Raw genomic sequence first — 26259 nt, forward strand, 5'->3', positions numbered from 1 at the left:
TATAAATATCAGTTCCCAATTTAGAAATATCTTATACAAATTATGTGTCAGTGTTTTCAAAGCTTTGTGTTTTTTTAATTGTGCATGAATATAATGTAATAATGATAAACGTATTTCAGCGTGATTGATCTATAAAAGTTTTATCAAGTTTTTTTTGGTACATTTTACCAAGAAAAAGTCACTTCAATTCAGCAAACAGTCATTTTGAAACATCAGTAACAATATAAATGTTATTATTAACAAGGATTTCACAGTTAAAAGCCATGTGCATCACAGTAAAAAGCCATTTTGGAAATATTACAAGGGGTGTTTCTCAGTGCTAAAAATGCAGAGGACAGGCTTGCATTCTTATGAAGACCAGTCTTGCCAATCTACCTTGGAAGAATGAACTAGGAAGGACAAGAGGACATAGAACGCATCTATTGCAAGCTTTGATACTGTATGTGCTGCTATCTTCCTGTTGCGCAATTAACCGTCACAGCACATTTACAGGTGCATCTCAATAAATTAGAATGTCATGGAAAAGTTCATTTATTTCAGTAATTCAACTCAAATTGTGAAACTCGTGTATTAAATAAATTCAGTGCACACAGACTGAAGTAGTTTAAGTCTTTGGTTCTTTTAATTGTGATGATTTTGGCTCACATTTAACAAAAACCCACCAATTCACTATCTCAAAAAATTAGAATATTATGACATGCCAATCAGCTAATCAACTCAAAACACCTGCAAAGGTTTCCTGAGACTTCAAAATGGTCTCTCAGTTTGGTTCACTAGGCTACACAATCATGGGGAAGACTGCTGATCTGACAGTTGTCCAGAAGACAATCATTGACCCCCTTCACAAGGAGGGTAAGCCACAAACATTCATTGCCAAAGAAGCTGGCTGTTCACAGAGTGCTGTATCCAAGCATGTTAACAGAAAGTTGAGTGGAAGGAAAAAGTGTGGAAGAAAAAGATGCACAACCAACCGAGAGAACCGCAGCCTTATGAGGATTGTCAAGCAAAATCGATTCAAGAATTTGGGTGAACTTCACAAGGAATGGACTGAGACTGGGGTCAAGGCATCAAGAGCCACCACACACAGACATGTCAAGGAATTTGGCTACAGTTGTCGTATTCCTCTTGTTAAGCCACTCCTGAACCACAGACAACGTCAGAGGCGTCTTACCTGGGCTAAGGAGAAGAAAAACTGGACTGTTGCCCAGTGTTCCAAAGTCCTCTTTTCAGATGAGAGCAAGTTTTGTATTTCATTTGGAAACCAAGGTCCTAGAGTCTGGAGGAAGGGTGGAGAAGCTCATAGCCCAAGTTGCTTGAAGTCCAGTGTTAGGTTTCCACAGTCTGTGATGATTTGGGGTGCAATGTCATCTGCTGGTGTTGGTCCATTGTGTTTTTTGAAAACCAAAGTCACTGCACCCGTTTACCAAGAAATTTTGGAGCACTTTATGCTTTATTCTGCTGACCAGCTTTTTAAAGATGCTGATTTCATTTTCCAGCAGGATTTGGCACCTGCCCACACTGCCAAAAGCACCAAAAGTTGGTTAAATGACCATGGTGTTGGTGTGCTTGACTGGCCAGCAAACTCACCAGACCTGAACCCCATAGAGAATCTATGGGGTATTGTCAAGAGGAAAATGAGAAACAAGAGACCAAAAAATGCAGATGAGCTGAAAGCCACTGTCAAAGAAACCTGGGCTTCCATACCACCTCAGCAGTGCCACAAACTGATCACCTCCATGCCACGCCGAATTGAGGCAGTAATTAAAGCAAAAGGAGCCCCTACCAAGTATTGAGTACATATACAGTAAATGAACATACTTTCCAGAAGGCCAACAATTCACTAAAAATGTTTTTTTTATTGGTCTTATGATGTATTCTAATTTTATGAGATAGTGAATTGGTGGATTTTTGTTAAATGTGAGCCAAAATCATCACAATTAAAAGAACCAAAGACTTAAACTACTTCAGTCTGTGTGCATTGAATTTATTTAATACACAAGTTTCACAATTTGAGTTGAATTACTGAAATAAATGAACTTTTCCACGACATTCTAATTTATTGAGATGCACCTGTATAACCTGTGAGAGAACTACTGGCATCTCACACACCAGTTACAGCATTTTTATCATCACACCAGTGAGGTTTTTCAGGACTAGTGACACGTTAGAATAATAAAGTCTGTAAACACTTGTTTCTTCCATGTGTTAATTACTATATTGAAATGATGCCCGAGCCTTCAGACTTTCACGAGCTTACAGCGGAAATCTCTTAAGGGAAAACACGATAAATCTCCTGCATCTGCCACCGTAGTGCCGCTATGACTTCTGGGACTTTAAATGGATTCTTGTGCACAATTCACCATCCGATACATCCTTCGATAATCGGCCTGATGAAGAACACAATTTTATCCATTCTCTGTACTGGGAATAGAGGTAACTCGAGACAAACAAATTTAAATAAAAATCATCTAAAAAGTGCTCTCAAAATTGCTCCATTACAGAACGAGTAAAACAGACTGATTCTAAAAATGTTATTGAAGAATAACAGTGAAATTGTTTTTTAAAAACTGAATCTTTATTATTATATTCTATATAATTTATTAAAATATAAGATATTTTTGTTAATATCTATGACCTTTCAAATCATATTACCCTAACAGTATCTCAACAATGACAGCTAAAATGAACACATCCTTAATATGTTGTTCTTTGTAGAATACGTCTGTTACTTATGTGTAAGTAAGTCACCCAGATGCCTACAGGGAGGGAAGTTTCCTCAGGACTCCTTATTAGCCACATGCAAATCATCTCATAAGATAAGTCAAACAAAATAGGACATTGGAGGCACATCAGTTAAAGAAACTATGTTATCAACATTAGGTAAGTGCTTTTCGAGCACGGCCAAATCTGAAAAGTGCCAATGCTTTCCACTGCTCTGAAACAACAAAAATTTATCTTGAAGTAAGTTCAATCATTATGATTTAGCCAGGACATTTTTAATTGTTTAATGTAGTTCATCTGGATTTTGAGACTTTAAGGGCCTTAGAGCAAAACTTTTTTTAAACAAAAGAGAAGTCTGAAATAAGACCAGTATAAGATGAGAATAAAAATAACATGGGTAAAATGAAGGTTTGCACTTCGGCCTTGCACAAGTCATGGTTTCTTTTTAGCAGTGCATGCTAATGCAAACATCTCTTTTACTAATATATTGTTGATATATTAAGGGTTAAGTACGGTGTTTGCTGAAAGTATCTTCGGAGCATAACTTGTGCAATACAGCCATTAATGATACTTCAAATCATGTGGATTGTTGAGCAGAGGTGTGCAATTACTTTTTTAAGCGATCAGGCTTATAGTTTTTGCCTGGCAGACATTAAATGGGCAAATAAAATCCTAATCCATATCTAGGGACCAAAACACCATACAAACTTGGGATAAACTCTTCTTTCTTGCCAGTAACAACCACCTAGAAACCATCCAAAACACCCTAGCAACCACCTGGCAATGTCCTGGCAACCACCCTGAACACCCTAGCACTGTGGCAGCGAGATTAGCATAGGCAAACACCACTCACATTTTCGTCAGAAAATGTACAAATCTAGTTTCATATTGATCTATGAAAACCTTTTGATCTCTGTAGATGAAAAAAATCACCTTCATTTAGAGGATCCTCTTGACATTACTTTTCATCAAAGCAGAGAAATACAAATATTATATGATATATTTTAAAGCTTCCTCTTTCACTAAATCCACCCATACTACTCAGAGTTTTTGCTTTACTTAGACAACTAACTCTACTTAATCTCACCAATGCTTTTCTCATTTTAATACAATGCACCTCTTTTATTTGCCTAATTAGTCCCAAAATACTTGTTATCTTTTTGGAGCGTGTACTTTGTTGAAGCATTACTGTGTGGACCAAAATATTCCCTTAAGTTAACACAATTTTTGTTTGCCCTACTTATGGTTAACCCCATTACTGCATAAAATCCATAGAAACCTTTTTTTTTTTTTTTTTTTTTTTTTTTTTAAGAAAAACACTGTTGTGCACCGTTAATTAATGGTTGTTTCTGAGTTTTGGGTGCTAAATTTGGTGTGCTACCAGACAGGCCATTTAAAGTATGTTTCAAGGTCAAATACCACACTCATCCATAGCCGAAAACAGGTTACTACAAATTAACAAGTTAACAGAAATCTGATGCAAATCACCATTTATGCTTAACGTCTAAGATTCTTTTTTAAAGTATGTTTAATTTTCCATTGTTACCCGCATGCCTTAAAATATGTGTAACACTGCAAAAAGCCTGAGGCATGTGCACAAAAAGTGAGTTGTTCTCTTAAAATAAGGTTTTATTATGTGTTTTTGGTCCTGAACTGAAATTGAATTCCCATGTATGGTTTTCACTAATATAAAAAAAAGGCACATATGGTTACACTTTATTTTAGTGTCCTTGTTACAGTGTAATTACACAAGTATTTACTGATTATTACTAATTAACAACATGTACTTACTATAGATTTAGGGTTAGTTGCTTGCAATTATACAGAATTTACTGTTATTACTATAGTCGATACATTTAATATATGTAACAAGGACACTGTAAAATAAGGTGTTACCTCACATCAGGCCTGGTTCCAGATCAAAATCACTGAGGGTGCTTCTGCAAATAATGGGGGTACTCTGTATAAAGTGGAGATGTATCATAATTACACATTTTTAATAATTAAATCATGTTTAAATGCTACTTAATCAACATAAAGAAAAATTTGTTTTTTTAATGTACAAAACATTTATTGCTTCAGGGGTTTTTTCCCCATGATCTGACGCTGAAAATGACAGCAAAATTCTGTGCCTGCAGATTAGGACATACTGATTTGCAAAATCATACATGTTTATAAGTTTTGATGCAGCATTTTTTTTGCAGGGATTTTTGTGTGTTTGTGTGACAGTATTAGTCTTACATATTCAATTGAGCAGGGGTGTGCAACTATTTTGGTACTAGTGCCACATCAGCCGTTGAGTAGAACATGGAACAGAGAAGATAAATATTTCTGCATAGTTTTATCTTTTAAGCCCAGACATGCACTCAATGAATGATGCACAATTTTCTGAAGTGTATTCTGATGGGACCATTCTGCGATTGCTTGAAATTTTGCTGCTATACTTTCTATTATGTGTTAGTAAAACTGAATAAAGGCTGAATAAAATTATTAATTTATTATTTTACCATACTTCAATGCAATGGTAATTTAGTATTCAATTTAACACTCTATATCAGGAGTCTGGCTTAAAAGTAAAATATTTGGGAAAGAGATTCTAAAAGCTTATTTTGTTGGCCGCAAAGTGGACATGTTTATTGTTTTATTCTCAGAACATTATCAACCTGTTTACATGCTCATGGGTCATGATGTGAGTCTTGTCAATATTTGGCATCCCATTCAGCACACCACTGGATAAAACAGGCTGCATGACACTAATAAATGATTACTGCCAGAGTAACATTCACATACATGTGTGAGGGACTTCAGCATTTTACAAATAACACATAGAATAAATATATTCCTCTCTCACTTGGTTTTACTCACGTGTCCCCTCCATGCACTATTGAGCGCTAAGTAGTTCTTGTTTGTTTTTTGTGGAGAGAAAGCGCGTGCACTTGCATGCATGGTTGCCAGATTGCATAAATTAAGTATGACATAAGGCAAAATATGCATATATTATCTGGCAACCCTGAGAATATTAAAAGCTCGTGGATGCGCGATAGGTCCAAAAGCCAGATAAATTAAAGATCTAATAAAAAACATTCATGATAAATCGACCTGCGGGCAGTAGTTTGCCCTGGTCTGCAATTGAGGGTGCTCTAAGTTTCGTTTGAGGGTGCTTAGCGCCCTCAAGCACCCCCTTAGAACCGGGACTGCCTCACATACTTGTACATATATCTCAATGTGCTGCAAAAATAGCCGTTTATATGTAACATATATTTTCCCAAATACTAGTGGAATTTGAATATGTACATTTACGCCCAAATATATGAACTCTCTATATATGTACATATATACAGTATATATCCATATTTGACCATAAATAAGATTTCTATAAGGGTTGAAATATACTTTACTGTACCCATTTCCAACAGTAAATTTGTCTTGGACTCCAGGGTGCTGCACTGTGCCTGCACACATACATTGTCAATAATATTAATGCCATATAAAACATCATATCACAATAAAAACCATAAACAATATCTAAACACAATAAAAAAACACCATGTAAATCATCATACAACAATAAAAAAAACATCATAACACAGAAATAATAAAACCGTATAAAACATTGTGTGCTACTTTTTGTGTTTGGTATTGAATTTACTGTCCCAGTAGTAATAACTTAAAAATGGATGCAACTTCTAGAGTACGTGCTTGGTACATTGACTTATGACCTTATAACTGGAACATAGACAACTGATATGACACAGTCGTGGTTATCAGGTCTGAATGTGCAGCATTCCTCCTAGTCCACACCAGAGGCCCCATATAGATAACAAACTACCATGGCTCATGTCTAGACGGCTGGCCACAGCATGATGGTGGGGGGTGTTATTTGGACCCCATTATACCCAACCAAAATAGGTATGGTATATGACAAAACAAGAAATCCACAACTTCCTTTAGCCTGTCTCGTCCTGGACAGTTCACCTTGTTTACATGAGAGGGTGACAGTCTACAGGACAGTTAGATGAACATCTTGGTTGCTAAAGACACTGCAACAATTTTTAGGCATCAGGCTCTTTGTAAGTAAGTGTGGAGAAGGGGGATGGGCTTCTTAGTAAGCAAACCCTGTATCCAAGACCTACACGGCCTAGACAGAGATTAAACAATAGGCGATCATCAATCTCTGTCGCTGTCCATGGGTTTGGGGAGGGTGGATGGTTTGAGGAGGTCAGATGTTTTGTCCTCTCGGATAAATATATGCAGAGGGGAAGGCATGAGAAGACACAAAGGGGGCCACTCCCAGTTAAGCCTGCATAAACACCATTATCTACAGCAATGATGGTCTATCTCTGTGTTTTTTCTTATTAAAAGGCTAAATACCTGTAAATGTGAAGTCTGTAAGGTTATTCTAGTCCGTCTGCTTTGGATGAAAAGTGCCTGTTGACTGTCAAATTATCTTTGCTTCTCGCAGTCCAACTACTAGACTAAATTTGGTCTAATAATCAATATTACCAGAATAATTTTGATGTTACCGACCTGTTACCAACTTGTAAAGTGTCGGTAAACACTTTACAGAAACACTTTATTCCATAATTTTTTATTATAGGTGTTGGCTAACACTCCTGTGTAATACCACGGTAATGCCATGGTAATTACTGATTACCATAAATTCATAAATCATTGTATTTACATGGCCTACTCCTAAGTACTTCATAAAATACCATGGAACCCATACAGAAATCTTATATACAGTATGGTCATATATGAACATACACTGGCGGCCAAAAGTTTGGAATAATGTACAGATTTTGCTTTTATGGAAAGAAATTCAACTGATCACAATATACAGTCAGGACATTAGAATTACTATTACAATTTGAAAAAATTGTTCAGAACTTCTTAAACTACTTCAAAGAGTTCTCATCAAAAAATCCTCCACGTGCAGCAAAGACAGCTTTGCACATCCTTGGCATTCTAGCTGTCAGTTTGTCCAAATACTCAGGTGATATTTCACCCCACACTTCCTGTAGCACTTGCCATAGATGTGGCTGTCTTGTCGGGCACTTCTCACGCACCTTACAGTCTAGCTGATCCCACAAAAGCTCAATGGGGTTAAGATCCATAACACTTTTTTCCAATTATCTGTTGTCCAATGTCTGAGTTTCTTTGCCCACTCTTACCTTTTCTTTTTGTTTTTCTGTTTCAAAAGTGGCTTTTTCTTTGCAGTTCTTCCCATAAGGCCTGCACCCCTGAGTCTTCTCTTTACTGTTGTACATGAAACTGGTGTTGAGCGGGTAGAATTCAATGAAGCTGTCAGCTGAGGACATGTGAGGCGTCTATTTCTCAAACTAGAGACTCTGATGTACTTATCCTCTTGTTTAGTTGTACATCTGGTCTTCCACATCTCTTTCTGTCCTTGTTAGAGCCAGCTGTCCTTTGTCTTTGAAGACTGTAGTGTACACCTTTGTATGAAATCTTCAGTTTTTTGGCAATTTCAAGCATTGTATAGCCTTCATTCCTCAAAACAATGATTGACTGACAAGTTTCTAGAGAAAACCGTTTCTTTTTTTTTGCCATTTTTGACCTAAAATTGACCTAAAGACATGCCAGTCTATTGCATACTTCAGGTGCATTAGCGGATGATGTAAGTGTGCCTGTCTGTTTGATGCTTTGTTTTCTTCACCAAACCTTGTGCTCCAGATGCATCATTAAACTTGAGGTGAACCGACCACGGTGCCAATTCTTCCTGAACCGTGGGTGGTGAACCGTACCTTTCGATTTTTTACCAAGAACAGTTACACACACAAACACACACACACACACTTATATAAATTATTGTTCATATATTTGAGCATATACTGTGTATACATATTCAAATTCCAGTGGTATTCGTGAAAATATATGTTACATACAGTACATGAAAACCATTTTTGTAGTATTTTGAAATATAGATTCCATATATGCACAAGTATGTAACTTTTTACATCAGTGAAAACCATTTGTGCACTTATATTTAATATGTGTTTTACATATACTGTCATACATAAGATTTCTGTTGGGGAAATTAGATGAAAAAAATAAAATAAAAATACATTCCCATAATACAATGGCCCAAAAAACATGAAACTTTTGTACCTTTTTCTTAGTGACGTCTTCTGACAGCAAACAAACATAAAAAATAAAATAAATAAATCAGTTATTAGCTGTATACATTTAATTGTTATTAATGATTAATTATTATTATCGCTGTCTTGTTGTTGTATTGTTTGTGCACTGGAAGCTTCTGTCACCAAGAAATAAAGCAATAAATCTCATTCTGATCCTGATTTCCAGTGTTGGGTATGTTACTCAAAATAGTAACCCACTACAAATAACTAATTACTTCTCTAAAATTGTAACCAGATTACTTTACTGATTACTTAATCCAAAAGTAATCACATTATTTATTAATTTACTTTAAGCTTATTTTCTAAAATAATTTTCATAGAAAAGGTTTTGTTTTTCTGCTCAACAAATTCAAAATAATGTCTATTTCCTCATTGTTCATATTTTGTTGTCCCGTCAGCTGTCACAGAAACACTAACAGACATAAATATGAGCATAATTCATGTTTGTGTTACCATGTACTGAAAAATAAAAGAATATTGTATTGTTACACTAATTTTTTTGTACTAAAAAATAATTAGAGTACAGTAACTAATTACTCTGCAATCAGATTACACCAAACACTGTTCATTCAAGAAACAAATACATGCAACTTACTTTCACTCTGAAATTATAACTTCAATTAAATTATATTACAGTTTAATTAAGAAAAAGCCATGCTAAGGGATTAACAATATAATTTTCGTGCATGCAGGAGAGGCCATCGCCAAAAACAAATCAAACAAAAAGGGAACATGGGATATGTTATTATGCAATAACAGTCCAGCTGAGGTCCAGACGAAGGGAAAGAGAGAGAGAGAGAGAGAGAGAGAGAGAGAGAGAGAGAGAGAGAGAGAGAGAGAGAGAGAGAATGTTAGTGTGTTTTACTCCGTCTGGGCGGGGAGCGGTCCGTCCCAGCCAATGATCAACGTGTTTTTTCCTCTTCCATTTTTTTTTCTCTCTCTCTCGTTTTCTTTTACTCCTCCGTTAGCTCAGTCTGCCTGGACAACTTGAGTCTATTGGAGTAAGTGTGAGAGCGAGGATGATGATGATGGATGCAGTACCGTGTCGTCTCTTGTTTTTAGCCCTGTTGTTTGGAGCCAGGATCCAACACACAGAAGGTATGGCCAGTGCGGTCTCCTCTGATTTATGCATGCATGCATTTTTCACTCCATGCGTGCGGTGAATGTTTGTGTTGTGGGGCCGTCTGAGGGTTGCTCTTTGTTTGCAAGCAACTGCAGCCCAAAGAGAGTCTTTCTGCAAAGATGGCGCAGGTCAGAGCGAGAGAGAGAGAAAGAAAGAAAGAAAGAAAAAAGAAGAAAAAGAGAGAGAAAAGGACATGCTGTCAGTTGAAGGTTTTTAGGTTTTATTCAACATGTCGAGGAAAAATAAGGGGGGGCCGAGAAGAAAGGCAGAGGATGAGCTGAAAAGTCCATTATATCACACCTGATTGGTTTTACAACTGACCTGAGATTAGACCAAATTCACATGCAAATGTGTGTTCAGATGATTAAAGTCCGAGTTGTGTGTTTGAGTTGTGATTGTGTAAGCGTCAGTGTTTTCGCAGGACAAGCAGTGTGGCACACACTCTCCTCTCATACCTGCCTTGAGGCGCTGTATTTTCACTGGAAACTTTCATTTAGGCAAATAATGTATTTTTATAAATACATGATGTATATTTTAAGTGATCGGTCTTACATATTTCATAAACGAGTGTCCCAGTTCCCTGAGACACAAGTCTCAAGTCTCAAAACTTTTTTTAATCTGTCGAATATTATCCCGAGACACCCAATCCGTTTAAAACTCCTTATTTACTATTTATTTTAATAATAAAGAACTAGTTCGATTTTATATGCTCAAATAAAATAAATAAAACCATTAAAACGCTTCCCAGATACATTAGCTAGCTGGATGTTGCTAACTATTCACATAACTGTCTAAATCTGCGTGTAAACTGCTAGTTCACAAGTTATAAATAGTGTGAATTGGCCCCAAATACAACTTTTTATGTATTCCGTTCTACTGCAGATATATTTTTCGATTTATACAACGTTAAAAGTGTGTATCGTTACCTCGTTTGACTTTTGTTTAGGCTACAATAGATTAGCGGTTAGCGGTTTGGCTAACTTGTTTTCACTCAGTTCCTATTAGTTGAGAAACTAACATAATAAACAAACGATAATTAACTAGTCATTAACTAGTCTGGGATTAGTTATGACTACCCTGATGTGTCTAAATGTATATTAGTAGCTAATACAGAACTTGGAAAGACATTTTCAGAAATAATAGAGTAGACTATTCTTCTGATTAATATGCTGCTGTTTATAACGGGCTGTTTAAAGTCGTTTAAACACGAAACGTGAGGAAATATAAATATATATATATCTTTTTTTTTTACATTGTAGTATCATTGTATTCTTTGAATTACCATGCAAAAACCATGGTACGTGAATGTAACCACTTGTATATCAAAGTACCATGATATTACCATCTAAAACCATCAGTGTACCATTTTACCACCACAATACATTTTTGTAAGGGCACACTCGAACGCACATATACCCAGAAAGATACCCAGAAATGCTGTCTAAATTGCCAGCTAACTAGTTTTTGAGAGACAGCCTGTGTCTGGTGCATAGACTAGACATCTTTTCTGTATGTGCACTCTTTGTTCTTTTATGTCTTAATCTCTTTTGTCATATGCAATTTTGAGCTAGGAATAACTTCAGGCTAAAGCATGTCACGTTGAATTGAAAAGTTCTTATTTTGCTTTGTCTGGTGGGCAGGGAGTGGGTACAGTTAGTGCCATATGTATTTATTGCAAAGTGACATGCATTTGTGTCACCTTAACCAAATCAGTTATGGATGGTTGCTTTGTTGACACTTGATTTGAATCACGAAAGTCCATCTTCTGAATGTGAAAACCGCACTGGCGATTTAGTGTGAGAATGACTTGCAACCTTTACAGCTTATGCTTTGTTTATTTGATTTGTTTGAACAAATACAGCACTATTTGATAGTGGATAGCCTTGAAGCAGTATTAAAAATCTAGTGCTGGCAACATGCCTTCAAACATTCCTTGGTTTGTTGAAGGATTCAGATTAGGGTTAGGGATCCTGACTATGAAACTGTTCAAGTACAAAGAAATGGTGTAAGTCAGGGGTTTTCATTTTTTGATGATATGGATCCCCAACATTTGATGATAACCTTGCAAGAGACCCCCTTCCTGAAATATAAAGGTAGCTTTTTCATGTATAAAGACCCAATTTCATTGTGTGATAAAAATAGTAAGTGTGATATTATAAAGATAACATGTTAGTGAAAATAAATAATTTGATTTTATATTGTCATTGTACTAAAGCCAAAGAAATTATTAAAATATTATCTCCAAAAAGTGTTTTTATTAAGTTTACAGTGAATCTTTTTTCCTCTATTATTGTTTGTATACTGGAAACCTGGAGAGTCTTAATTACATTCAAGTGTATTTGTACCGTGCGTTCACAGCAAATATTGTTCCAAATCGGCTTTACTGATAATATGGCGTTACAACACCCAGTGAGCAAGCTTAATGTGACAACTAAAGGTTCAAGAAGTTTTTCATCACAAACCTATATGCATTTTTTTAATATACGTATATATAAATATTTCTTATAATTAAAAACTATGGCTGTTAAAATAATAAAATAATCATAATTAATCTGGTGATTTCCAAACAGGATTTAGAAAGCAGAATGAAACATCAATAATATAATTTTTTTTAAATAATTTTACACAGACACCCTAGCACTCCCTTGCGGCCCCCAGTTTGAAAACCTCTGGTGTAAGTGATTAGTTAAAAAGTTGATAAAATACCTTCTGCTTATTGGGAACACAGATATCATTCGTCATGAGCGCATGAATGAATGCAATGGCTATATAATTTGCTTTAAAAAAAAATGGATAACTCACAAGAATGCTAATGCATTTAAAAAAAGGTTTTTTTCTGCTTGTTCAATTTACTTAATTAAAAAGAGCTACTTCAACAGAATTATTGAACATTTTGCTACAACTTTATTTTGAAGCATGCATTCCACTTAAACTTCAAGCTTTCCAGCATACAATGTGACATGAGTAAAAAATGTAAATTAATGTTTTAATATTTACTATTTGCACTGGTGGTGGTGTTCCTTTGAGTTAAGGTGCTAAGGTGTTACATTAAGCCAAGTGTACACTACACGAATCCAGCTCGTCTCCATTGATGTTTTGAGTTGGCAACTGGTCTGCGACGAGAAGTCTCAGATCTCACGGCAAACGATCTTGTTGTGTGTGCACGCCTGTGACAAGCCATGGCCAGTCACAGATTCTACGACCAGCTTGATATCTAAACATCTTGTCGCCAGGTGTGCGCACTGTCCCGATAAGCGAGATGACAATGAGCCACAGCCAACGAAATACAGAGAGCGCAAGAGAAGAGCAAAAGTATTGGGAAGCAGGAAACAAAAAATAATTAGAAAATAAAATAAAACTACACCCACACCTTCCTGCCTGCTGTCTTTATTATTTTCAGCTGTTTTTCTTTTTTTTCCCTTTGCAAATAAGCGTAAATATGCATGAAAATGGGCGAGGGCCGTTGTTGACATGCTATCAAGAATAAACTGTGAGTTTGTGAATTAATTTCATTTTGATTTATCCGTTTGAAACAGGACGACGCTAAAGACAGCTGTTACGGACATTTTTTGCCAATTATGTGCGGATATAAAGGGAAATTAAAATGTAAAAAATTTAATGCATTAACATACACAATAGGGACACAGATATGAGAAGGACACACATTATAAGCTCAGTTACAGGTACCGCTAGTGCTAACTTATTTGCTTAAATAACTCAGAATTCTGATTTAAACATCATGTTTTCGTATAAATAAGTGAAACTGTGTGCCGATTTTTAGCGCTTTTTATTATTTTACTTTTTTGCACTTTATTATCATTCAGTAATACATAGACATAATGATTGATCAGTATGTCCTCATGAAATCAGAGACTGTCCCCTGGAAATCCGAACACAAGTGGTCAAAAGAGACGACCAGGTTTAACGGTGATGTCTTGCTTGTACATTTGGACTGGATCACCCAAAATGCGTCGTAATACCAAATGTACACATGGGCTCAGTCGGGGACGAATGGTCGTGAAGTTGATACACCCAGTCTGCGATCAGTCCTGTAGTGTGCGCACCAGCACAACGGAAAACAAGACTGTAAGTCAGCAAGTCGTGTAGTGTACACTAGGCTTTAGAGCACATCTCTTTTGGTTGTTGAGTGTCACCATCATTGTGGCCTCTGGGTTGGATGTTAAGTACCCCATATTTCTGTAAAGATTTTTTAAACTGATGTCCAAGATGTTGTCTCCTTTATGTGAGGAAAACTTCATTTGCAATAACAAAACCTTTTCAGCATTCTTTTTTTTTTTTTTTTGAGTGTGCATTTTAACATGCGATTCCAGGATGGACCACAGGTGGAATCCCGCTAACATACAATTTAAGAAAGTATTGCCATACCAAACAACACCCGAGCACCTTAAATAATACACCATTTGTAGATTAGATAGGCAGATGCATTACTAATATATGATCAGGGCTGCCTCGGTTTGTGTTTGTGAATGTATTCTAGGCATATCTAAAGACACTCTTGGGAACGTGATTTAAACCGGAGTTCAGCCTGAGGCCACTGAATAAGCCCTAAGAGGCTTCTCTTTAGATTTAGAATTTGATACATGGTCAATACAGTAATTTTGCCTTTGGGACAGAGGAATCCGAAGTATTTGTGTGACCCCAAACTGCCTGTTGTCCTGGCTTAAAGAACCACAGCTAATTTGAGAAGTTGCATCTGTGCCAACTGCGATTGAATTCAGAGGTAGTGATGCATTCAGACTGCTTTTTGCAAAACTGGGTATTTTACTGTGATGGTGGCTTTTTAAAGTATAGCCTAGTTGGCTGGGTGAAATAAATGAAATGCTCACATAAGCTTTGATACATAGAGCTTTTTGAGGCTTGTTCTTTTTATGTTGGACTTCAAGTTAGACTCTTAAAATGACGAAATGTAAGTGAGTTTTGAAACTTGCACTCAAAGTAATGAACTAGGGGTATGGGCGCACTGACAATTTTGTTTTAAGAAGCTTTCTTTCTGTCTTTTTCTCCCATAGATGAATATGTCAGAACTCGCACTTTGCAGTTAATAATGTGGCAACATTTGCATCTCCTTTTAGCTGAATAGCTTGACTCAAATTGACAGTGCAAGCGCAAAGCTCTTAGGTGATTGCTGGCTGTTTTTTAAACCATTGCGCAGCTAACACCCCTACAAAAATAACACTAAGACTTGCTTTCATGCAATCCATTTGTTGTCTGTGTTTAGTAAAGCAATTTGGGTTAAGTGCCCTCATCGAGTTCACAAAAGTAAGCCGCCCCCATCATTACAGGAAGGATATAACAGTCTCTCAACTCATTTACCCTGAAGTCAACTCTGACTTTTTTAAAACCGGTTTCCTTTGGGGAGAAACTGAAGCCTGAAGTCTTTCTACTCAGACCACAGCACTCTCAGTTTTCCAATATTCGATCCAGCTCAGGGTAGTTGTACCTGTTGGGGAGATCTCATATCACTTCACAGCATATTATACGGCCGTTCAGACTGTGGGATTTGTGGTTTGGAAGCAATAGGAGATTGTGGCATGATTAATGGGCTCTGTCAAAGGATGTAAATCAAGTGTATTTCCAACTTGCACTGTCAACATATCAACATATTGTGTATAAAAAGATGCAAACACAACAGTTTGTGGAATAGGGTAGTTCACCTAAAAAGGGAAATTCTGTCAACATGTACTGATCATCATGTCCTCCTGTTTTCCATACAATGAAATAACATTAAATTTGTATTTCACTGATGGTTAGGTTTAGGTTTGGGGTTTGGGTTGGGTTCACTTTATTACAGCCTGTACAGCTGAAAACAACTTGTTTTACAACTCACCTTTGGTACCCCTTTCGTGGACATTTCACCTGGAAAATGGAGCTCACACGTACACTTACGCCCAAAAGCAGTTACCACTTTGGCCACTGGAGACAGTGTTTCTATTTATTTAAGCACAGTCTGATTTTAGCTAAAGAAAAGTTAACCTACTATTTCCTGTGAGATCAGTCTGAACGTTATAAGCAACTGCAACATGTAAGATTGCTTTCCCTGGGTTTTGACCTTTGCTGATGTAGTGACGCGAGTGATTCAAAAGAATCTCTATTAAAGAAATTTTTGTCACGAGCCTCAGTGGAAAAAAATATCTTGGTTTTTCTAGGATGTCTAAAGTTGTGTTTCCCTCCTAATAGCAACATATTTGTGGAATATTCCTTGTATTAATCCACCAAAACAAAATGAGGAACAAGATCACGAGAAGTTTCAAAGAAAAACGCTGTTATTAGGCCAAAAAAATAAATACAAATAAAATAAAATACTGCAGAATACACTTTCATGGCAGTAAGAAATATTTATCGGCAATAAATTTTGCGGCAATCACTGGCAATTGTTGTCATTGACATCAAACATGGCATGATGTGTCTTTGTGCCATATTTGATTTATTTTACATTTTTTTTCTCCCCAGTTTTTGAATGCTCAATTCCCACTACTTAGTAGGTCCTCGTGGTGGCGCGGTTACTCACCTCAATCCGGGTGGTGGAGGATAAGTCTCAGTTGCCTCGCTTCTGAGACCGTCAATCTGCACATCTTATCACGCGGCTCGCTGTGCATGACACCACGGAGACTCACAGCATGTGGAGGCTCATGCTACTCTCCGTGATCCACGCACAACTTACCACACGCCACATTAAGAGCGAGAACCACTCATCGCGACCACGAGGAGGTTACCCCATGTGACTCTACCCTCCCTAGCAACCGGGCCAATTTGGTTGCTTAGGAGACCTGGCTAGAGTCACTCAGCACACCCTAGATTTGAACTCATGACTCCAGGGGTGGGAGTTAGCATCAATATCTTTGTGCCATATTTAAATATACTAGGACACAAATTAAGTTTGAGAGCTGTGGTGAAGGGGAAGATTTTCAGCAAACTTACGACTTTCGGTCTGTTCTTCACACAAAGTATCATATGTCTTAAGAATTCTTGGAATATAGTGCAAGACCTTTGTGAACATTCTGTCTGACATCTGTGGTGTTCTATGGAAGAAAGTCATACAGGTTTTCAACAACACAAGAGTGAATAAATGATGACAGAATTTCCATTATTGGGTGAACTATTCCTGTAATTACACCAAATGAATCTGCAACAAGAAAACATGTCCAGTGAGGTAAAGAATCAGCCCTGCCCTGACAACTTGTTCATCTTTGGAACCTGAAGACATTGGCATGCGGTGCCCTTTTGTGCCAGTGAAGTGCTGGAATCCGTGTCCTGCCCTCTATTTCAGTCATTTGTTTTACTGGCTGATTTAAAAGGGACCTTTGCTGGTTTTACAGCTTTCTTCTCTTTCCTCTTGGAGCTAGTTACCTCAAATGGAGAATGTGCCTCTCCAGTCGGCAAAGAGAGGGGCAGTTTTATGATCCCTGTGTGCCTCAGAGGCTGCCTAGAGCAGCAAGTATTTGTAAAGAACAGTCCGTCATGTGCTCTGACACTCTAGCAATTAGCAGGGCTTCAGGCTGTGAGAGTGGCGAAAAAGTTAGTGTTTAAGCATCGAATAGTACATACTCTTTTACGGTTTACTGCCCTTTTGTCTCTATAGGCTTATTAGCGCTTCAGGTTGAAGAATGCTGTAGACCTGAAAAGTCAGTTTTGGAGTGCCAGGTTTTGGTGTGTCCTAGAAAATCTGTCTCTGGCTAACACTTGCTTTGGAACAATACGCCCACAGAGTGTGCTGCTCCTTGACAGCCCGTGTTTAAGATGTCCACTGGAACTTGTGAAACTGTGAAGTTCCGTTCACATTTTTCATGCGATCGCTCATCAGGAAGACACAAACCAGAGAGCCTTAACGACACTCAACAAATTTCAGTATGAAAGCCAGCAGGTTGGAACTAGGTCACTGTCAGCAAAGCAAAAAAGTTCCCTTCTCGTCCACAGCTTATCATCTTGATCTTTTAGATGGCTACCTTTCTTGGCAGAACCATACTGTTTCACCAGCTAAATTCCTTGTTCTCTTTCTTGTGTACAGCCTTTAGATACTTCGCTAGCATGATAAAGTACTTTGCTAAACAACACTATCAGTTGCTTACAGAGACACAGTAGCTTAAGTGCCAGAGTAGCTTTCCAAAAAGTCTTGTTCAAACAGCTGGTTTCTCCTCGGAGCTCAACTTGCATAGTTTTCCATTAAATTTTACCCAAATCATTATCAAAGGACATAGATTATTTACTCTAGTCATTGCTGGATGATAAATTGTGTATACAGTAAGTATCTTTCATAGAGCCTACACAATGTATTTTCAATTACTGGTATTAGGGCTGTCAAATAAAAATTAGAATTTCGAATATTCATCGAATTTAAGAAAAAAATGCACATTCGAATGCTAAAATTATGTATTTGAATTTTGGATGTGTGCCAAGCACTGACGATGATCAGTCGCATTCTTGCGCTAAAAAAGGCTAGACACAGCGCAACAAATACAGTACAACAGAAAGCAGGTGTCTCAATATGCTTTTAAAAGTTCTTTTTAATTAGACATCATCTAAAAAACAGACGCTGAATAAACAAAACAAAGGGAAACCAAGATGTTTGTCTTGCGTGCGTGTACATTTAAAAACAAATGGATGGTTGCAAAAGCGTTCGGTGTGAACAGCCCCTTACTGTTGGTGGAGGTACTTGGCTGTTGCGTCTTGCTGTCTTATAACCGTTTCTCAGATTAAGCAATGAGTTGTTTAAATGCTTTGTTAGGAAAGATGTTCAACTTGGAAATGTGTGTCTGTATTGAGATTCTCACGTTCGGTTCCAGTCTGTTGTGTTCTGTCTGTTTGAACAGCCCCTGGCCTGGGCTCATAGTCTGAGCCGCTTCATCACCAAGTTCAGCCAAATACCACTGCTATCTGTGAATATTGCTACTCTACATACAACTGTACTGAATACATACAACTGTTTTCCCCTCTCATTTTACTTTTGACTTAACATTTGAGAAAAAAACCTTCGTAACTTTGGACTGCCATCAGCTCGTAATGTGTGTGAGATATCTGTGTCATGTTCATGCCACAACCAGCTTCAGGAAATGTTATGTCGCCCCCTTGTGGTCTCCCAAAGCTATTACGTAAGGCTACATTGAATAGAATGCAACTGAGAGTGAATTGAAAGCACACAAATTAGGCTTCTAATTTAAATGTCAGCTGATCTTAATATATCGATGCCTAAAAATGTATTGATAAAATAACGTGCCAATTGTGCTTTTTTGTTTGCATTTTTCTGTAAGAGTCTCGCCACACATTCACGCGAAGAAGTGTGTCTCAGGTACACATGTTCATGTTACCGTCGCTAGATTTTCCCCATGTCAGTGTTTCTGCTATCAGATTTAAAGTTACGGTTTCTGTTTTCAAATTTTCTGCCAAGATTTTATTTTTTGACCTAAAACCGAACTCTACCTCTAACTCTTAAAATGCTAAGTGCTTTTGTCTGTAATTCAGAATTAACTGATTTTTATTTTATTTTTAGAGCTGTCAGATCCTTCTCAACCAAGAATATGACTCCTTATCATTTGTTTGTCCAGACAAAGGAACATATAGCCTAAGGCTTTGTGGGGGAGGTAAAGGTTGAAGGGGTCCATCTGAGATCTAACACCCAAACCCCACATCTGTGGCGGACAAAAGGTTCGCAATAGTGGGCGGATAGGGGTTAGGGGCCAGAGTGTTGACCTATGAAAATGACTTTTGGATCCCTTGTCTTATGAGAAAGGGTTCCACAGCTCCATTGCAATCAAAAAGTGGGGAAGGAAATCTCAAACGAGCACTTGAGGTTCGTGGATGCTGCGCATGAGTAGTGGCTTCATTCCCTAACCCCCTTTATATGGAATGAGCTTGCACCCTCCCCTGAAGGTGATGATGTATAAGCCAACGGGGGTGCAGGGATTGTGGTTGCCAGGAAACGGGGTGTAATTAATTCCACTGCACACGGAAGGTGAGCGCGAGGAGTTGTGTGGAGTGGCTTTCTTTGATGAATGGCCCACGTGACACGAAGCCTGCTTCCCCCTCTCCTCGGTTAAATCACTCCTTCGTGCCTTGTGGAAACCAGGCAGTGTTAGTGCAATATTAGCCAAGGTTGTCCAAACTATTGTGTTGATAGACTCCTCAGGACTTTTAAACTGGTTGAGAGGAAATGACTATGGAGTCAATATGATGCCTTATATATTTGCAAAAAAATAAAATATTGCAAAAGACAAAGCTGTGTTTAATTGCAAAAAACAAAGTATGTTGTAAACGAAACCCATCTTTAGCTAAAATCAGACTGTGCTTAATCTGCAACAGACCTTTGGCACAAATTCGTTTTCTTTGCGATGCTCCTTTTAATGTTCAGGGTACCTCTTTCCCTTTTCGCTTCACTATGTGGCACTGTTTTGACATGGGGAGTTTCGAGTCTGATGACATCACATGGGGTGTGGCTTATTCACGAGGTCAAGGAGCATGCGCAGTTTACATGCACCACGATGCCCGCTAACTTCAAAATAAGCGGACACAATTAGCAGAAAAATGTCACTGCGATTTAAGGTTTGCCTCATTTTCTCTCATTTCTAACCAAAAATAATATCACTTAATGTTAAATGCTGAAAAAAAGCTCATTTTTAGGGTGAAAGTCCTGGTTACAGTGCTTTTGTGCTTCATGTAGCTTTTTAGCTAAAATCACTGGTCTGTGTCGTTTGACGTTACAGTCTGCTATTTTCACCTTAACTAGGTTTAAAAAAAAAAAAACCTATTTACATAATGGGAAGTATTTGTGCCATTAAATCCTTGATTAGTTCTTAATATAACCTGTCTGTTTCATGGTGTCGTTTGATTCAGTGTAAGAAGCCGTTACTTTAAGTGCAACATAACAAACTTTATGTCTTGTTTTTAAATGTTATTAATAAAAAACAAGGCATTAATTTGCAACATTATTTTATTTTCTTTAGCACATTTGTATGTTTTTGTGGCAGACCAATCCAGTGTTACTCATGAGGAATGCTTATGTTATATTAACCCTGCAAACAATGTGTATTCCAGTTATTTACTGAGGAAGTATATGGCTGTGAGGTACAAGAAGACCAAAGAATTTAGAGTATACTGGAGAAATGGTGCTCCCTGCTCCTTATCACAAGATGACGAAAACAGTTGTGGGGCTTTTGCACTACTGGTGAGGCATCACAATGCTTCATGGCCACAATCTTGTTTCTTTGTGTAACCTTTTCCTTTCGGTAACGGAGTGGACTTTAGGTATAATTTAATTATTTTTATTTGACTAGAATTCTTTTGCGCTGACTAGAGGCATCAGTCCCAGACAGCTGACACAACCACACATAAAATGCCTCAACCAAAATGCCAGAGCTCCAGCTGTCATGTATACCAGTGTGTAAAATGTACCCAAATTTGTTGTCTTTTATAGTAACATGCACAACAATTTATAATATTTTACAAGATACTGAATGTTTTTAATAATTTATAAATAATACTTTAGCAAACAGACTTGCTTTTGAGTCATTTGTGTTGTTTAAAAACCTAACTAACCTCAAATGCCTTGGTAAAACAGAATAAGAGAAAATTTTGATTTTAAAGAGATAAGTAAAAAAAAAAAAAATTCTGTCATTTACTCACCCTCATGTAGTTTCAAACCCATATGACACTCTTCCATGGAAGCCAAAAGATGTATGGCAGAATGTTATGGACTGGCAGCCTCAGTCACCATTTACTTTTATTGTATGGGGAAAACAGTGACGCCAATATTCACAATTTCTCATGTTTTACAGAAGAAAGTTGTACATGAGGGTGAGTAAATAGTGACAGAATTGTAATTTTTGAATGCACTAATCCTTTAATTTAGCCAAAAGAAGACAGTGTTGCTAATTTTGTCAAGTTTTATTACACTTTCATTTGAAGACATGGAAATATTACAAAAAGTCTGACAACCACCACAGAGAAGAATTACTGATCTTATGTTACACATTTAAAAATGCATTGGAGCTGGAAACACAGAGTTTGGGAGCAGGTGAGTCAAGTGCTTAAAGTTGATGGGCAATTCACATGGGAAACATCTGAAAAAGAGAGCAAGAACCAATAAGTCAATCATCACTGAACATGAAATAGTATTTTATGAGGGGAATAGAAGACTGGTTTGCCATAACAAACAAAAGTACAAAAGAATACTAAATATATATATATAGATAGATAGATAGATATAGATATCGATATAATATAATATACTAAAATAATGTGTTTTATTAAATACATTAACAAATGTGAAACCCAATTTTTGCACAAACTCTAAATAGGAGTATTAATTTATGGTGTATGTTCTTTAGGAATTGTGATTCATATTTCATAAAGGCACTTCTATAGCTATACCGCTGTCCTTCTGCATTAATGCTTTGGCACAAACACATACTTCCCATTATGTAAACAGGAGTTTTTTAAAACCAAGATAAGGTGAAAAGTAGGGATGTGCGAGACTAGTCGACTAAATGGTTCTGATGCTGCTAGCCGACACTGGAATTACTAGTCGGTTAATGTTTCCCCCCATTAAACTGATAATAATTTTTAAACATTTACGTTTGGCTTTATATTTTTACAGAGGCTGCACTTAAATTACTGTCATATTAATTTTACATATTTTAAATAGAATTAATAATACAAATATTATTTAAAAAAAAGAGGATATCTGGAGCAGACACAAAGTTTCATTTCACCTCAGGCTGCGCGTGCATCCTCCCTCTCTCTCGCTGCACGCGCAGGAAAATGTCCTCTCACTAGACAAGCAAACTCAGACGTTCTGTACCGAACAGCTGTCATATTAGATCAATGGTTAATGCACGACTGCACGTCGTGAAATACACGCAACTTTTCAGCAAATGTTTTTTCTCTCTCATAGATTTGGCTTACCTGTTAATTATTTTCAACAATGTCCTGAGTGTTTTAATATGTTAAGTAACTTTTACTTGGTGATTTCCGTTTAGAACAGGCTTTTAATGGTTGTTCCATTGATCCTGCACTATTCATTCAATTGTTTTCAATAAATATGTCTGTTAAATATTCACTAACGTTGATTCAGTGAATGCGTGTCATGTTCTATATTGAATGTACAATGATCATAATTCAAGGCGAGCACGTCGCAGATAAATGGCCCATTTCAGTGGAATTTAGCATCGGATTTGGAATAGATTTAAGTATTTTAAATGGGTCGCATAATTTTTTTTTTTTTTTACTGTTTTCTGAAGGTTGGTTTCTCTTTAGAATAGTCGACTTGTCGGTTATAAAACTTCTGTTTAAACGACAGTCAAATAAGTCGTAGCGCACATCCCTAGTGAAAATAGCAGACTGTAACATCAAACGACACAGACCAGTGATTTTAGCTAAAAAGCCACATGAAGCACAAAAGCACTGTAACCAGGACTTTCACCCTAAAAAAAAAAACAAAGAACAAAAAAGATTTTTTTCAGCTTTAAAAAAAATAAAATAATTATCCCCTTTTCTCCCAATTTGGAATGCCCAATTCCCACTACTTAATAGGTCCTTGTGGTGGCACAGTTACTCACCTCAATCCGGGTGGCAGAGGACAAGTCTCAGTTGCCTCCACTTCCGAGACCGCGCATCTTATCACGTGGCTCGCTGTGCATGACACCACGGAGACTCACAGCATGTGGAGGCTCATGCTACTCTCTGTGATCCACACACAACTTACCACACGCCCCACTGAGAGTGAGAACCCCTAATCGTGACCATGAGGAGGTTACCCCTGTGACTCTACCCTCCCTAGCAAGCAGGCCAATTTGGTTGCTTAGGAGACCTGGCTGGAGTCACTCAGTATGCCTTGGATTCAAACCCTCAACTCCAGGGGTGGTAGTCAGCGTCAATACTCGCTGAGCTACCCAGGCCCCTGCTTTTTTACTGCTTTTAACATTAAGTGATATTATTCTTGGTTAGAAATTAGAGAAAATGAGACAAACCTTAAAGTTTTGAAGTTAGCGGGCATCATGGTGCATGTACATTGTGCATGCTTCTTGACCAGTTTGTATGATAAAACCCTCTCAGAAAAGTGAGTATTTCATTTCATCACCTTTAAAGGTGCACTCAGTAATTTTTTTTGCATGTTGTCTTGGACTTGGCATTGTGAAAATTCAGTTAGCCATTGACTTAATTCATGAGTGAAAGTGTCCAAAAACAGGGCAGTTACTGAGTTTAAGCAAATAGTATTTGGCTGGTCATGTGATCATAACATGGCAGCACCCATGAGAGGACCTTCTTCATGTAGGCTGGATTAGCTGAACAGCTTTTATAAGGTTAATGACATGACTAGAATCTTTATCTCATGTGAGTGGTCTTGATTTTATACATACGTTTCAAAATTACAATGAAAGGGATAGTTCACCCAAAAATATTCACCCAGAAAGCAGTATGCGCATTCACGAGAGGGCGGAGTTCGCGCGGTCTCTCATGTGACATATTCGTGTTGGCATGTTAGGAATGTAATCTCACGTTTTTCTCTCGGTTGAGACATCCAGGATGAGCACACAAACGCGCCATTGTGAGTAAACGAGCAGATACAAATACAGATCTAAACCAAACCAACAATGCTTCTGTACAGCGTTCTTCCTACTCGGTTGTAAACTGCACTGCTCTTCCGGGTGTCGCATGCGCTTCTGTTCTCACGTGAACGTGCCAACACGCGTCACGCGCATACTGCTGCTGACTGTAAGCGATGTTTTGTAGTTAAAAAGTACTTAATTTATCTTTTTTGCACCAAAAGAGATCGTTTCGCTTTATTAGACTTTCATTTAACCATATATTTCTATTTTTCTATTTTTTTTATTTATTTATTTTTAAATATGTTCTGCTGAATATATAAAATCATACACACCTGCGATGGCATGAGGGTGATTTAATGATGAGAGAATTTTCATTTTTGGGTGAACTAACCCTTTAATTTCTTTAGGAGTTAAATGAGTTAAAAAATACTGAGGGCACTTTTAAAGCACCGTCGCTAGCCATACACATGAAGACAGATGTCTTTGGCCATTGTGTCGTGTCTTGCACTATTTTTGAGCATCCCACTATGACCAAGAAAAATATTTAAACTTTGTAAAGACGAGACCCATGCATTCTGTGACATTAAGTTTCTCTTTGTCTGTTTATAATCACAAGAACTTTTCGTCCTCTACGAAATGCATCTGATTTGGGTCAAGTGAACCCAAAAGGCAGCCTAATGATACCCTTGAAAGGATTCCTTGAGGCCGATTGGCCCACTAGTTGATTTTGAAAATACGTAATTTTGCACACGTCTAATTTAAATTCAGGGAAGCAAAAAGACAATTAAACTGAGATTATACAGTTTGATTTCTGCCACTATGATTGTTTTATTTTCAAAAGGACCAATCAGACTTCAGAATCCTACTCCAAAATACTTGCTTTCTGTCACAGTGTTGATGAAATTGCAGCGGCTGGAATCAAAACAGCATTGGTATTATGGATGGTTCAAGATGGTTAGTTTTAATAGTTTTTAGTTCCTGTGATTCATTTAGAGACGCAACTTTTCAGATAATGTTTTTGTGCGCTGATACCATTGTGCTTTAGTGTGCTAACAGTAACTGTTGTACTGTCAGCACACTAAAAGCCTCTCTGTGCAGTTGCGTCTCTAAATTTATCCCCGTTATGCACTGCTTTTGTAACAAATACTCCACCTTTGATTATACATTTCAAGATCAGTTGTCTGGCGGACATTTTGTTTTGCAAAAACAACACCAACAAAGCATTTAATTCTGAGAGAAGCATTTTTGCATTTTCTTGAGTATGTGTAGTATTTATGTAACTATTGGTTACAAATAATTTCTTAAAGACTTACACATGGCACTGATTGAAGTTTCTCAAAATTACCTCTCAAAAAGTAGCCTTTTGTTTCAAATGATTGTATTGTTAATATCCACTTTATCCAGCGCTGTTTGGTCTTTGTGTTCTAAAGTACCCTGATATTGTTTTTCAAGAGTGAGAAACCACTCCAGATGATTCAGTATGTAAGTGAGGTGTCCATATGAATCAGTCTGAATCATGAATCAGTTTAGACCATTTTGCTAACCCGTTTCACCCAATTCACTGAGAAGAACAGATTCAAAGGAATGATTCACTCACGAATTGAGCATCACTCTAATTCTAAACAGCCGACAGAAATACGGGACACACGTCATCTTGCTGAGATATACTGGTCAGGTTGTTATCCAAAAATCCAGAAGA

At 37.3% G+C, this 26259-nt stretch overlaps 1 protein-coding gene across 1 annotated transcript in view; it reads left to right on the forward strand.

Annotated features, from left to right (window-relative positions):
- Nucleotides 1-9814: 9814 nt before the first annotated feature.
- tgfbr1b (transforming growth factor, beta receptor 1 b) overlaps nt 9815-26259 on the forward strand; it is an 88346-nt gene continuing 71901 nt past the window's right edge. Inside the window, exon 1 of the mRNA XM_051682313.1 lies at nt 9815-9977. Coding sequence (XP_051538273.1) covers nt 9899-9977 — 79 coding nt within the window. The 5' untranslated portion in view covers nt 9815-9898. The remainder of the gene's footprint in view (nt 9978-26259) is intronic.

Source organism: Myxocyprinus asiaticus, chromosome 41, assembly GCF_019703515.2.
Source record: "Myxocyprinus asiaticus isolate MX2 ecotype Aquarium Trade chromosome 41, UBuf_Myxa_2, whole genome shotgun sequence".
Lineage (NCBI taxonomy): Eukaryota > Metazoa > Chordata > Actinopteri > Cypriniformes > Catostomidae > Myxocyprinus > Myxocyprinus asiaticus.